The sequence below is a fragment of the Squalius cephalus genome (assembly GCF_949319135.1).
Source record: "Squalius cephalus genome assembly, chromosome: 8".
Classification (NCBI taxonomy): Eukaryota; Metazoa; Chordata; class Actinopteri; order Cypriniformes; family Leuciscidae; genus Squalius; species Squalius cephalus.
This window is the reverse complement of record NC_137129.1, coordinates 9,120,977-9,135,940: the sequence shown is the minus strand read 5'-3', so window position 1 is coordinate 9,135,940 and position 14,964 is coordinate 9,120,977. Positions and strand designations below refer to the sequence as shown.

Below are 14,964 nucleotides of genomic sequence, written 5' to 3'. Positions count from 1 at the left end.
CTTACAGCTTTTCCACAAACAATGAGCCCTTTATTCTCTTTGTATTTGCTTTATTGCTGCTATAAACACTGTGTAAAAGTGTTCATTCAAAGCTTATGTGCACATTGTTCCAATGCCGCCATCATACAAACTCTTACTATACCACATCTGTATATGTCTAAGTGGATCTGTGGAATGAAATACGCTGTGTCTTTGAATTGATGAGGGGTTATGGGTTTGTTTTTTATTATGTGAGAGGGTGTGTCCTGGATATAGATTCCACCTTCTCCCTGGCATACTGTTACCCAAGATGTATGTCTGGTTATAATGTGGCCTGAATTTTAAAAATGACTCCAGAGCCATAATAGAAAAAAGGAAAGCTGATCTCTTTGCAGTGTGTGGTCTCAGAGGTACATCAATAAATAGAGGAAAGCTTTAAAGGAATCCCAACAAAATATACTTTCATAATAAGCAGGAATAATTTCAAGGATGAATGTGCTGTAACTTCATATGAGATTAGACAGGGTGATATTCATTCGCCAAGCTGGATGTGTTCCTGGATCAACATGTTAGTTAGTCCTTGAACAATGTGTTTGTGTCAAACAAATATAGTTTTAAATATGAAATCTAGCACTAAACCAAACTCTGAAATCTGATCTGATTAACAGGAATGTTCATGCAGAAGCAAGGTGTTAGACCAGGAACAAGTTCTTTTTGGCAAATCACCCAACTTCAACTACATCCTAAGGTTAGCTGAATCTTTGAGGATTGCTTTCTAAGAGTGAAAGTCAATACAGACCTCTTTCTGTCTAATTCATTATCACCCAGAGTCTAAATGAAGACAACACCGAATTGCAATTATCACCTCGTTTTTATCACGCCTTTGGAAAAAAACAGCAGAAGTCTACTTAAAAAAAGGTCATCCCTGGTGAATAAGGTGTCCGTCTTAAGCTCCATCAAGAAGGCAGCTCTTGTGCCTGATGACAGAAAGGAAGTGTCTTGAAAAGCCCATATTAATCAATCAGATTTTCATTTCAGTCCAATGTTTTTAATCTGCTAATCTCTTAGGAAATCAATTAATAGGCCTGAACTGGAAATGTGATATTGATATGATGTCACTGCTGAATGAGACAGCTGGTACTATGATTTGATTAATCATTGCACGTCAGTTCTGAAACTATACATGAGTCAAAATAGTCAAAATAGGCTTCTTAAGGCCCCATGTAATTTCCAGAAAGTTCACTTTGACAAGCTGTTTCGAACTCCCGACATGAACCCCAAATGAACTTTGTTTTGGCCTGATTTTGTCTGAAATGACATCACACCAGTTCATTAAATTTTGTTTTGGCTTTGAACTTTGTTTTGGCCTGATTTTGTCTGAAATGGCATCACACCAGTTCATTAAATTTTGGTTGAAGAATATCTAGGCTTTAAAGTGAACATGACTTGATTTTAACTATCTGGAATTGATTGGATTGTGAAAAGTAGATGTTCCATCCCAGAATGGAGAGCAGAAATATTATTAAAGAAGGAAATAAGGTAAATTGTTATGTCATGTTGACTTTTAATTCATGTAAACAAACAAATTAAATTCCACTGAAGGATCTATGGAAACCAGTTTCCAACTCCGAATGAAAAATAAAATGGGTAAATAAGAAAAATCTAAAATAAGAAGTAAAGCCACATTGTAAAACAAAGATATAAAGGCACAATTATGAAAAATAAAGTTGCAGTTTTGAGATATGAAGTCACATTGTATGATATATCATGTGTCAGGTATAAAATTGCATCTATAGCCCTATTCGGACAGGACTAGTTTAACATGGAGAGGTGGGGTAAAGTAATAATTACCAGAGCTTCTCTGTGATTTTAGTCCCGTCCGAATGTGCCATCTCAGTAATCATTACGGATAATGTCAGTAAAGATTACGGCGACTGAAAGCATTCAGTTGCGTTCTAGACGCTGGGACAAGTCTGTGGCAAAACTCAAGTGTTTTCCACATGCCATTCAGATCAGAAAGAAGATCGAAGCACTTGTTAGAGGCACGAAACATCTTTTAGCGCTAGGTAAGTGCCTTTTACCAACACAATCCAATCTGAAATGAATTAATACATCGTTGGACTGGACATAACTGTGTTATATATATATATAAATATAGGTTATATGTGTTTGCGCACGTGATATCAGGAAGCAACGTATACGCACATGACGACAGGAGGGTGACGGCGATGCGCAAATCGAGTTACCCCTCCCACTTCTGCTAGTTTTACTGAGATATCTTATCACGTGCAAATTGGCCATTAATATTACAGACGTCCTGTGGTTAAATTACATTACTCAATCTACTCTTGTATAGTTAATCCCGTCCGAATAGGGCTTATGAGATACAAGGTCATAATAATGAGAAACAATGGTACAACAGCAAGATTTTAAATTGTGAAATATGCAAATCGCAGTTATAAAAGAATAAAGAGATATTAAGTCAAATCGCGATGTATAAAGTCACCTTTGTATAAATAAAGTAACTATAATGAAAAATAAAATCACAATTAGCCTATCTTTTATTACTATTCTGACTCTGAGGTGGAAACAGGCATCCAAAAAGGAGCAACTGAGTTTTAAATTGACACTGAGGCAAAAAACTAAAAACTAAAGCTCCGTCATTGAGAAACCAAACTAACCTCAGAAAACAGTATTAGTCGTGGGTAGACCACAGGGACTCCATAACCAAGACTGTATCCTGATCTAGCCATGGAGAGGCTGACCTGTGGTCCTGTTTCTCCCCTTTCCAACACTAAGTGAGACACCCATTGGCCACACATAAACATTCTCGTTCATCCAGTGAGAGTGATGAAACATAAGCCTCATTGAGGAATGTAGTGACCACACCAGTGTTTGCACAGTGAAATGTACCTTACCCACACACACACACACAGAGAGAGGGGTCTGAAATAGGGACATTCAACATATGAGAGGCTTGAACAACCAAGTGTTGCAATAAACACACTTAAAAATAGAGCATTTAACAGAATGCACAATATTTGACTTGATCCAAATGACTGAGCTGTACAGCTTGTTAATAACACTTTCAAGGATTTCTTAAATTCTTGACGTAAAATATAATAGCATAACAATTTGGAATGATATTAGGGTGAATAAATAATGACAACATTTTCTTTCTTTTTTTTTTTTTAATTGAAGAGTAAATGACAATGAAGAGAAAAATGAAGAGAAAAAAAACATTGCCTGCAGTCACATTAATGTGAGGCCCACCTGTCACCAGTTGTAGTTTCTGTCACCCTGAGAGGCCATAAAGATATAAAACTAGCCTCCTGGACCAACAAGATCTCAGTAAATATGTGTATCCTGTGACCATAGCCAGGTCATCTTGGAGTCAGTCTGCTCACAGAAAAAACCTTGGCAATCCCCTCAATGAAGCACAAGAGATGGGAAAAGATTCCCAACCACCAACATCTTGACAACTTTAAATCAACAAACAAAATGCACCATGTACTTTTTTTTAAAACATACATTCCCTGGTCTTACTTTGAACAACTGATTAGGGCACGTTATTCCAAAGAAAACAAAAATATAACACCTGGCTCCATCTATGAAATGAATTCTCATGTTTTAATTCTGTCACCAATTCCTCTTATTTAGCAACTATTTTTAGACTTTATTGGTTAACTTTGGCTGTTAAGGTGCGGACATTTAATGTTGTTCAGTATTTAACGTTGGTAGGGCAAAAGATTTCCCCTGGCAAAATTCACAATGGGTTCAAGTTGGTCACATGGATTCGCCAAGTTGACAAACAGAAAGCTGCTTAGTTTGTGAGCTGTTTCATACATCGCACACTATTATTGACAATAAACAATGGACTTTTTTGCCCGCACATTCAACCCCTGCTGGTAGATGTTATAACTACACCAATTTTTCCATTGAAAATCCGTTGACCATTATATTATAGTAGATGTTTCACCACCTAGCTGAAAAGACCATGAATGCCAATGCTGCTCCAGGCTGGTTTAGCCACTTTGTTTACCATCAAAACGAAGATGAATTGCTAGCTACTCAAGCCTTTTTGGAGAAATAGCGGACCAGCATCCAATGCACAGCTCAGGTGATTGGCTCAAAAACAAAACAAATGTATCCAGAACTGTGTGCCTAAGCAGCAAAGATGGCAACACCCAGGTCATATATTTCCCAGGCTGCATGCACCTGACAAGCAACTGCCATTGAAATGAATATAAATGAACGGATAGCGTTCTCCATGTATATTAGCCCTTCTTCTTAGGTACTACAAAGTCTAAGTAACATTCAGGAAGATCAGCCAGAGTGTAATCAGAAGAAAGCTGTGATGGCTAGTTGTAGCATCATTAACATAGTATTATCAGGATTTATCTGTCCAACAACAGTAGGGATGTGCAGCAGCACAAATCCCTTCAGCTCAACAGTGACGTGATTGATGGAAGTAATTACCACAAGGAGCTGCATTTAGATCTTCCTAATGGAGGGAGTATTGAGGGATACACCATCTGAGAGAATCAAAAGGATAAGCACTCTCCTCAACATCATGCCTTTGGTTTCTGCACTGCCTTTTATGTTAGCCGTGCACAAAAACTGAACTTTTATTTGTGAGCTCTGGTGACAGTCAACATGCATTTACAATGCAGCATTTAATTTCAAAGACACTCACCGTATATTTCCCATTGACCAGGTGACGTATCTGTGCTTTTAACCACTTTAAAAGTTAACATACCCATGACAGGCCATGATTAAGGGTGTCGCTCTAATACGGTTTTCTAAAAGCTACTTAAGATAGATCTTATCTAATGACTGTCTGCACGCTCCAAAATGGTTTTGATGAAATAATGAACATTCAACATAATGAAATAATGAATAGAGAGATCTAGCAGTATGGTCCACTGAGCAGGCTTACTTTTCACTGGTGTCTTTTCAGGCTTTTGCCTATGTATTTAAATGATGGCTGTTTTCACAAAGCCTGTCTGTAACTTCAGTTCCCCAGCAGACAGTGGAAAGGTAAATGCTTTCACAAAAGACTCACATTGTGTTGGCATCAGGTGATTTAAGCTAAGCTCTGAGATCATAAGCCTTCTGAAGGAGCAAAGAGCTCAACAGGTAAGAGGAATGCTGGTTTGAGAGCAGAGCAAGGAGGTCTAGACTAACTGTAGAAAGCCATCTGCAGTTCACTAACAAATGAAGAAAGATGGGAGGGGGCAATGTGCTTAATTGTCACATTTATGACAAATATGACAATATTATTATTTTTGGTGAGGGGGGAGGGGGAGGGGTTTGTTGGAATGAAATTTGACCTTGACATTATGGTTTCCCCCTTAAGGTTTCCAATCCTAGACAGGTGATGGATGTCACAGGTCAGGTGTTGGGTGACTGGAAAAGAAGAGGTCTCATTGCATTTGGGCTCCTCCATGCTGAAACCTTAGATATATCCTAAACTGATCATGTGAAATTCTTAAGGTCATTAAAACCTCGGTCCAAAGTGAGACAGGCCTCTTCTGGGGACTCAGCTCTGTTCATTCAGCTGCAAGACAAGAAACTACAATGTTTTGTTACAAAATCATTATACAACACTGCTGCAAAATACCATTTATGTCGATTTTGTTGTTGTCTAGGGAGGTTGAGTATTTGTTCTAGTTTTGCTGTTGTCCAGGGAGAAAATATACCATTGCACAGCCATTGTACAGTACAGTAGAATAATGAGCCTTTTGTAATTACTGTTAAGGTAAGTGGGTATTTGTCACAAGCCCCTCACATTCCATATGCACAGCAACTTGAACCAGCACTGTCCCAGTGCCAATGTATGCTGAAAGACAGTGAATGCCCAACCTCACAAACAGAGATTTATTATCTCCATGTGCTTATGTCATTTAAAGACTGAATAGCAATACATTAGCATGGCAATTCAGAAACCGAGCTAGAATAGAAAAACAACAGGAAACAAAAAACGTAGCTGACCTGTTCTTCGTACTGGCAGCCTCTTTGTCCGTGAGTATAACCCGTGAGCCCTAAGATCAGTGGTGACAGCGAGACAGTGGGGGGCCGAGGTAGCCCACCTCTTTCCCAGATTTTTCCCTGAAACTAGCGTGAGCTCAGGGAGGAAGAATTCCATCAAACTCTTGTGGTGATTAAGATCTCTTCCTGCTCAATGACAGGTCCCGTAGCCTGTAACGTAAATACAGCCTGGAGCGGAGCCAAGCTGTCACTGATGCAGAAACTCAAACTGAGGGGTATGTCGCACCCCTAATCAGACGGGCAACTTCTGAGAGCCGCCTCGGTAAGGTTATGCTAGGAATTACCAAATGCTGTGAAAACCAGATGAAACCCAGAATGACAATGAAAAGAACATAATCATCATCTCTCAACAAAGAGTGATCAACCGGAAACCCTTCCGATTTAAGAACAGACATACTCTAAACTAAAACTAGTGGATTATCTGACTTTTTAAGGCTTGAGAATTTTTTGGGGCAGTGCCAAAGTGTATTTGGACACTTCAGATACAGAATGTCCATACAATGAGTCAACAGGGTCCAATATCTTTCATTATATGAAAAAAAAAACATACAGTCATTCAGGTTTACAACAAACCTCGTTTTTGTCATGTAAAATCATCATACATAACAGATAGACATGTCATATATCGTTGAAAAGCCTCAAGCAGAATACAAGAAGCATATTTGTTTCAGTTAGAGACCAAACTATACCAAGTATTTGTATGAAAAAGACAAGGCATGACAATGACATGCTGCTTGGCTAAAGCTATAAGACTTCCGGGATCCGATCGAGTCGCGATTATGACGCAGTGTTTTCCAACATCATATGAAAGTTGAACCAATGGAAACTGGATCTCAGGAATCCGATCGCGTCACGATCATGACGCAGTGTTTTCCAACGTCATATGAAAGTTGAACCAATGGAAACTGGATCTCGGGTGTGGTGGGTAGGGACGTGTAGACACCAATCGGACACTGTTTTACAGCTATCGCTCTTGGATTGGTTTGATCGCTCAGATTGGCACGTCTCGATTTACCATGCGCCATAGAAAAGGAGCGCACAGCTGGAACAGCGCTGGAAGATCATAACTCATCCACCAGGATCTTATGACTTCTTGTTTATTCTATGTAATTTTACTGTGGCATTTACAGTAAGTAGGCTAGTTCTTACGATCAGTAAAATCACTTTGAGAGGATTTTTTTGGACCCTTGGTTAATTAATAAATGGCTAGCCTACCTAATCCATTGCATGGCTTGAAGACATTTAGGTGTGTTCTAATTGAAGTGGCGCTGCACAGACCGATCGGTGTATGAAATCAAAGTACCACAAGAGCGATTAGAGACCAGATGGCATAATACTTAACTACGGTGTGCTCGCTTAATTTTTCCTCGTGTGTCTATGCACTCTAATGATGACCTTACTTAATCGACCATCCATAAGTTTTATTGATTACCCTGTGTCCCACCTAATTGCTGAGGCTCCCTAGAGGGCCTCGTTCCCTGTAAGAGAACCATGGATTTGAATCATAAACAAACACATTATGCGAAATGTTTTACCTCAATCATGCAGCCCTATACAACCTAGTAACTAAAGTTGAATATTCACTGTCACTTATATTTGCCATGGTATGAACGGTGTGTTAGATCAATTACAGCTACAAAAGTTTCTGGATGGAGGTTGTAGTTCACAATACGGCTCTTATCAGTTCTGGCTTCCTTTTTTTACACCTCCACTAGTTAAACAAACACATGGGGCACAAAGGACTACACGCAGTCAAGTAAACACAGAGAACATGCCTTCACACACACATAAGTTTACGCATACTGAACATGAAGTTTGCTTTGTTCAGGCACTGAAGGGTATTTGGCCATGTAATCCTTGGCAGTTTACACTGAGCACACATTCATCTTTCTTGTCACCGTCTCTACAGGAGGTACTGGTTTACCCTTTCTGCTTCTAGTTGGTATATTATCCTAACAATGCTCCCCGTGATGTAATTTCCTCCAACAGAAGTTCTCGTGATTACATGTAACTCAGTGTCTCAGTTTTGATGATGTCTCCATACAGGGCATATATGATGTGTTTTTACAGTACAGCTTTGTATCCCTGACAACATTTATTTTCTAGGTCATGAGAAGGGTAGCGGAGGCTTTGCATATGGAATGTAACTTTGGCCCAATTGTGTACTTAACTGAACACACACAAAAAAAATCTCTCACTTTTACCACCTTTCAGAGGTTCACAAAAGTGCAGATGGCACAGAGCTTACAAAAGCACGAGGGCTCAAACTAATAAACTAAAGCAGAGAAAGTATTTTTAGCCAATTATCGCTGAAATCTTTTCTGGAAAACTACACTTTGTCCTTCAGAATAAGGACACGGCTAGCACAAATATGCAATAACAAGCCTTCTTGTCACATAAGTTTAAAAGCATTCTGATCAGATCAAAGACTTAGTAATTTCATAAATCCTGTCCTGGCTTAGGCTCAAAATTCAAGACCATAGTTAAATTGAAACATAATAAATTATTATGATAGTTATTATGAGTGTTTTTAGCTGACTATAACAGCCTATAAATTAGTGTGTTCAAAAAGTTTAAAGAGTGGGCCTAAATAGAATGTTAAATACTTTTTAAAATATTTAAAAGGTTTTTTTACATTATTATTTCATATTACATTTTTGGAGTGTCGCACCACAATTTTTCTGCATGTTTTTGAATGATATTATTATTTTGGTGCGCAAGCATTTCTAAGGAATTATAATTAATTTATTAATAAGTCAATAAAGATTAATAATAAATGATTATGACAAACTGCTTGGTATGGTTTACAAAAATGTATTCTTGTAATCATGCTTTTTTTCTTCATTACTACATCACATTTTTTAGTAGTTTAAGAAAAACAGAGAAAGCTATTGTCAACAAGGTCTCATATGTTGCATGAGTGGGCCAACGGGCAAAAACACATTAAGACTGATCTTGGCCTGGGAGGATAACAGCAGTAATTACACAGATGTGAATGTAAGACTGATATCAGAGAGGATATGGGGGAGATCAGTGTCTGCGTGTGTGTGTGTGTGTGTGTGTGTGTGTGTGTGTGTGTGTGTGTGTGTGTGTGTGTGTGTGTGTGTGTGTGTGTGTGTGTGTGTGTGTGTGTGTGTGTGTGTGTGTGTGTGTGTCACTAAATAAGCTCTGAAAACGCTTTCTCGTCAACATAGAGCTTTCATTTCCTCCCATTATCATGCTCACCCCCCAGAGAGGGCACACATCTGACCTCTGCACTCAACCTCCTGTCCTTCACACAATCTTACAACCTGAGATGATAATATGGCACTTTCACATTCAAACATCACGCAACACAATGAATGTTGGCTATCGAGTACTTTTTGATTCAGCTCCAATCCCCATGGAACAAATCAAAGAACCATCTCTTTTTTGGAAACAATTTCAAAGTGGTCTCCAACTGTGCTTATCACACTGCAACAACCAGACTTGTGCATACGGTCTAGAAAACTTGGCAGTTGCAGGCAACATTTTACATTTGTATCATGATCATTATATGAAGTTTTATCTAACAAAGTTTGGGAGGACCACATTCAGGTAATCAACCAATCAATCAATCAAGAGGAAGCCGGTATAAATATAGCCTTCCCTCACCTCTGTCCCATGACAGTTTCACAGCATCCCTCCACCACCCCATCACCTCACTCTTGGCTGGTTTTCTATCCCAGTCAGGGAGGGGGGGGGTACTCTGGGTTCGGGCCAAATTCCGAGCTCTGTGCCCTCTCCCGGACAGCACGCCTAATACGCATACATTTCTACATCTGATTTCATGTACGTGTGAACTCGTGAATGTTTATAGAGAGAGCACAATCATGTTTGACAAAACTGAGGTTGGGGGAAGGGTTGTGACTAAGGCCACTTTGACCATCTATTGTCCAGAATCTGTAAAGCTCTGAAAAAGGTCCTATTACCCAAATGTTCACTGAATGGCCGATTAGCATGTCTTCTAACACTGACCTTTCAGCCTTATTACCATCAGCCATCCTAGTGATCCCTGCTAACTAGTGAACTTTAAACAACATTTTCAAAAGACGTTTAAGCAATTCCCATCACAATACAAAAGCAACTTCAATTAGAATGAAGCACCCATCCATCCAACCATCCACCCTTGCCCTCTGTATGGTTGTGAAATAGCATTTACTTGAGCAATAGAAATTCTAATCATGTCAAATCTAAAGGCTTGTCTTTAACCAAGTGCCTGGGGAGGGTTTTGAGTATAGCTGTTATGTGTGTGTGAAAATCACATGAAAACAAATTTCTCACATGCTTTAAAATCAAAACACTGTTCTTCAGGGGCCGTATTCACAAAGAATTTTAAGGCTAAAAGTAGCTCCTAACTGGCGAATTTAGGAGCAACTCCTAAAAATAATGGGCATGTCACTCCTAACTTTAGGACTCCTCATTTTTTTCACTAAGAGTAATTCACGAAGCATTTTAGCCCTAAAAGTAGCACCTAAGTCTGGGACAGCTTAAAAGAAGTCGAGAGGACTCCTAACTCACTAAGACCTATTCACAAAACGCTTTTTGTGGCATTTCACGTTGCGATGTTTTGAAATGCGTATGCGGCGGCTACAGGAGCTTCCAATCGCGAGGGAACAATTTTGCATCGTAGGCATAACTAGGGATGCAATAACGCCACCAACAACAACCAAAACTAGGCTACTCATTGCATGTAAACTAATTGTAACGTTTCATTGTGAATCAAATTAAAATGTTCTTCTCTTTGCAAACGTAGGCAGAGGCATACAGTGACAGATTAATTCAATAATGTTGCAAAGATATTGCATCAATCCATATGTTTCATTAGGCTACTAGGCTATTTGTTTTGCCTTACTCTTTATTCATTTAGGCTATTTATTCAGTTATTCATCATCTTCCATCCTTCGCACTACTTGTGTAGCGCACGCATTCTCAGACCTGTCACCTGTCACTCATCATCGTAGGGGAGGTGTTTGGAATCATTCCCGCGTTACAATCATCAGCCAATCAAGGTGGTCACTTCAGTCAAGCTCGTGCACGAGTAATGACGTCATCCATAGCAACGAAGACTCACTCTTAGTTTAGGAGTTGTCATTTTTCTTTACTAAGAGTAGGTCTGAACGGCGTTGTGAATAACTTTTAAGAGAAAACTCCTAGCTAAATCTTTTTCTTTTAAAATCTTTTAGTGCGATTTAGGAGTAGGCCTACTCCTAGTGGTAAGATAAAATGCTTTGTGAATACGGCCCCAGAACAGCACACATGTGTTGTGTCACCATTACCTAGGTGAATCCTGTTATTTAATGACGAATGGAAATCAGCAGCTGTTAGCTGTGAAGATTATAGCAATGCTGTACTATAATAGATTACAAGTTAAAATCAGACTACAGAACTGGGATGTTTCACTGCTTTTATCACACCGATACTGCCATTTTTCAAAAGCCAAAGGACTGTTTGAAAGAGAGACTGAGGCCGAATTTACCTTCTAAGCAAGAAGAAAAAGCACATGGATTCTAATATTCTCAGATCTGTTTCAGGCCTCATTCATAATGTGGAAGTAAATCTGATATGAATCATATACGTGCACTGCATTTGCGTCTGCCATGCAAGCGGACAGACCGGATTTTCCCATCAATGCGAGTCGTATGCCATTGAAAAAGCGACTGTGTGACTCAGGTGGATGCCAACCGTGATCACATGCAACAAGGGCTCTTCTCTTTTTTTCTCCACCTTAAGATACCAACGTTATGCTGACCTTTAAAGATGGTGCAGAAAGCAAAAGCTTGTATTATCATTTAGTCTGAATCCATTCCTTTCAGGGTCAGCACGTCTACCTTGGGATGTTGCACCAAGTATAGTGTAATGTAGATATCGGATATTGGTCACTTTTAAAATAAGATGTAAGCTGGTTGTCAAAAAAATCCAATATAATCAACAAATTGGAATTGGGCATCAATACCTGCAGTGTAAATGCGGCCTGAGAGTATGAATGCATTTACAATCTCCTGAAAAATATAACAATTTTTGACATGAATTTGAACAATGTGATTTGTATGAAAAGGTAAGATTTTTAGAGAAAAAAAACAAAAGCGTCTAAACCTAACCCATCAGTGGCATGAGCAGATCATAAGAAAATGTATGAATGATAGAGTACAAATTCAAACAAACTAGCCACTAATTCAAAAAAGAATAGTTACAAATTGCCATGAAAGTGTGTAGCCGTTTCTTGTACACCTGCGTAATTCGCTGCTTAACTACCATAATATGATGCATCATTGGAGGAATTAGTTAGACACAACTATTCCCAAAACCGTACTAGTAAATATGATGCACTTCTGTTCTTTAAACCATAACTGTCGTTAATGGCTGCAGTTCCAACCACACGACTTTGCAAAGCTTTTTGCGAATGTTCACACAGAATCGTTGAACTATGTTGCTAATAACAGAACTTGCAATGTTGGCTAACAATGCTTTTGGGAAAGGCACCCCGGAAAGCAAGGAAATGTAAAGCACGGAGGGCACCTGGAGTGGAGTGATATAAACTGGTGATGGGTAGTCTTTGTCACTTCACTCATATGCTGTTCCAAACTGGCTTTCAGCCTGTGCATTGTTCGGGGACACACAAGACTTGAAGAAATAAATTAAAATATAAATGAAAGCATATACAACCTTTCTTGTATTATGACAAAAAATGTCATAGCCTGCATTGATTACAGTAAAAATGTATTTTATTGTACTAAATAAATGTTGGATTAGGTCAAATCCAAACAGTTTTTCATAATTGTTCTTCACTAATTGGAGAAGCTTGCACACCATCCTCTCAAATAACCTGAAACAAAGTTTCACTCTTATTCATTCATCAGAATATGACCTTGTCAAATACAGAACAAACTTCCCTGACACGAACTTAACATGGCAACCACAGTTCCCGGAAAAATACCATAATTACTACAATGATCGCCAATTAAACTGAAGCAACTTAATTTGCCATCATTGCCATTTAAAAAATACATTCATTAAAATAACAGAAGCTTAAATGACATAAATATACTTAAGTACACGGTTTAAACTTTAAACGGCACCCATATTAGTTTATTTTACTTGCACATTATTAACTGTAGCAAACATGGCATTCTGACGAAAACTCTTCACCATGGTGAAGTGTTGTGAGGTTTCAGACAGTGTTCTGGTTAACCTTTACACATAAAACGGAAAAGTAGCCTCCTTTTTTTCACATCCCACATTGGTTTATTTAAGTGGTTGGTGTGGGTTTTGGATGATTAATAACCCCACCGAGAAGTTTCTTTGACCCGGACTCACCTGAGACACGAGCGGGATGAGTGTTTGTTCCACCGAGCGAGTTTGGATTTCCAGCCCGCAATCAAAGTTCCCACCGCCGCACGGAGACGAAGCCATTCCCGCCGATCCGACCCCCACGAGTGCTCACGACAACACTGAGTTTTGGAGTCTCTCAATGCCGCAAGCGTTTGTTTGGTTTAGTTTAAAAGCAGCGAGTGCTCTGCACTGTAATCCACGCGCACTCGCTTCTGAGTGTCGGACTGCTCATGTAGGGTACATGCAATATAGCAAACTACAAGCACAGGACTGACTGACTGACTGACTGCTGCAGGCAACCGCTGGCGAGTGCGAGTCTCCGAGAGCAACACAGACCCAGAGAGAGCGCGCGTGTGTGTGTGTGTGCGCGCGCGATCACAAGCAGACTGTCAGGCAGCACAATATGAGGGACAGTCTTTATCTCACCCAACTATTCATTTTACTTTCTGTTCATTATTGTTTTTGCCCTTTTCACTTTTACCTTCGCTTCACATTTCATCTTCCTGTTTTAGTTATTCATGCAGCTTTTAGTCAATATATCTCAGTGCACTTTAATCATAAAGTGTAGGCTACTCAAAAGTGGACAAAACTATTTTTAGTAGGCTACAGTGTTTCAGAACCTTTGTCTTACATAACAGTCAGCCCCACCAGTAAGGCTTTAACTCAAATAATATTAAATTGACAAAATTATAATATTTAAATTATTACAATTAACAAATCTTAAACAATGTTTAGCTCCTTAAAAGTAGCCTAACTAATGAATTAACCACAAATAATAATGACTGCACCTTAATCTTACAACCTCAGGCTCATAGTTATATTTTAATAACTTTTCATTCATATTTTATTATTATAAAATATAATCTAAAAAAAAATATGAAAAAAATTAAACAGTGTATTATAAAGCCTATTTACTTATTTAGAACTTTTCAATTTATTCCATTTCACGTTTAACAAAATACAATTAAAATATTTCCAAAAACATATATGGAATTTGCCTGAAATAGACCAAAAAACTGAAGACGCATCTTGTATTGGCATTTCCAATTTTTTGTCCAATAAAATCTAATGACATCCACACGACATGACAACATTTTCAAAATATTTGGTCAGCGCTACATTCATTGCACACAAAAGCTGCAAAAGCTTTAGTAGGCCTAATATAAATGTACAGTTATTTGTTGCACCAATACAGCACAATAAACTGAAATCACTGAGAGCAGTTTAAAATTAAGGGTTTCAATGCCTTGCAAAAGTTTTTGTAAGACGATGAACATGCTGCAACTGTTGCGATCTGAATTATTATTCCCAAGGTGCATAATGTATTTCCACCATCTCACACAAGCTCATGCCCGTGCGTTTCTGTGGTGCTGCTGAAGTAACAATAGTCCATTTATTAAATGCTAATTGAAGTTACTAATCTCATCACAAATGCAGACCGTGCCCCAAATGTCTCAGCCTGTGATTTTCTCAGTCCCTTTAGAATGAAATGAGGCGATTCAGTGTTTCTCAACTGTTTGCAGTGGGCTGTAAAACTCGTCTGCCAACATATTTCTAAAAGGTTGGGATGAACATCATGTTTTA

General features: G+C 38.8%; 1 protein-coding gene across 2 annotated transcripts in view; it reads right to left on the bottom strand.

The window, feature by feature from the left end:
• Nucleotides 1-13,737, bottom strand: part of ctnnal1 (catenin (cadherin-associated protein), alpha-like 1) — a 62,035-nt gene extending 48,298 nt beyond the window's left edge. For both annotated transcript variants that reach the window (XM_079877844.1, XM_079877845.1), the window contains exon 1: nucleotides 13,366-13,737. In XM_079877844.1, coding sequence (XP_079733970.1) covers nucleotides 13,366-13,461 — 96 coding nt within the window. In that variant the 5' untranslated portion in view covers nucleotides 13,462-13,737. The remainder of the gene's footprint in view (nucleotides 1-13,365) is intronic.
• Between the last annotated feature and the right edge of the window lie 1,227 nt (nucleotides 13,738-14,964).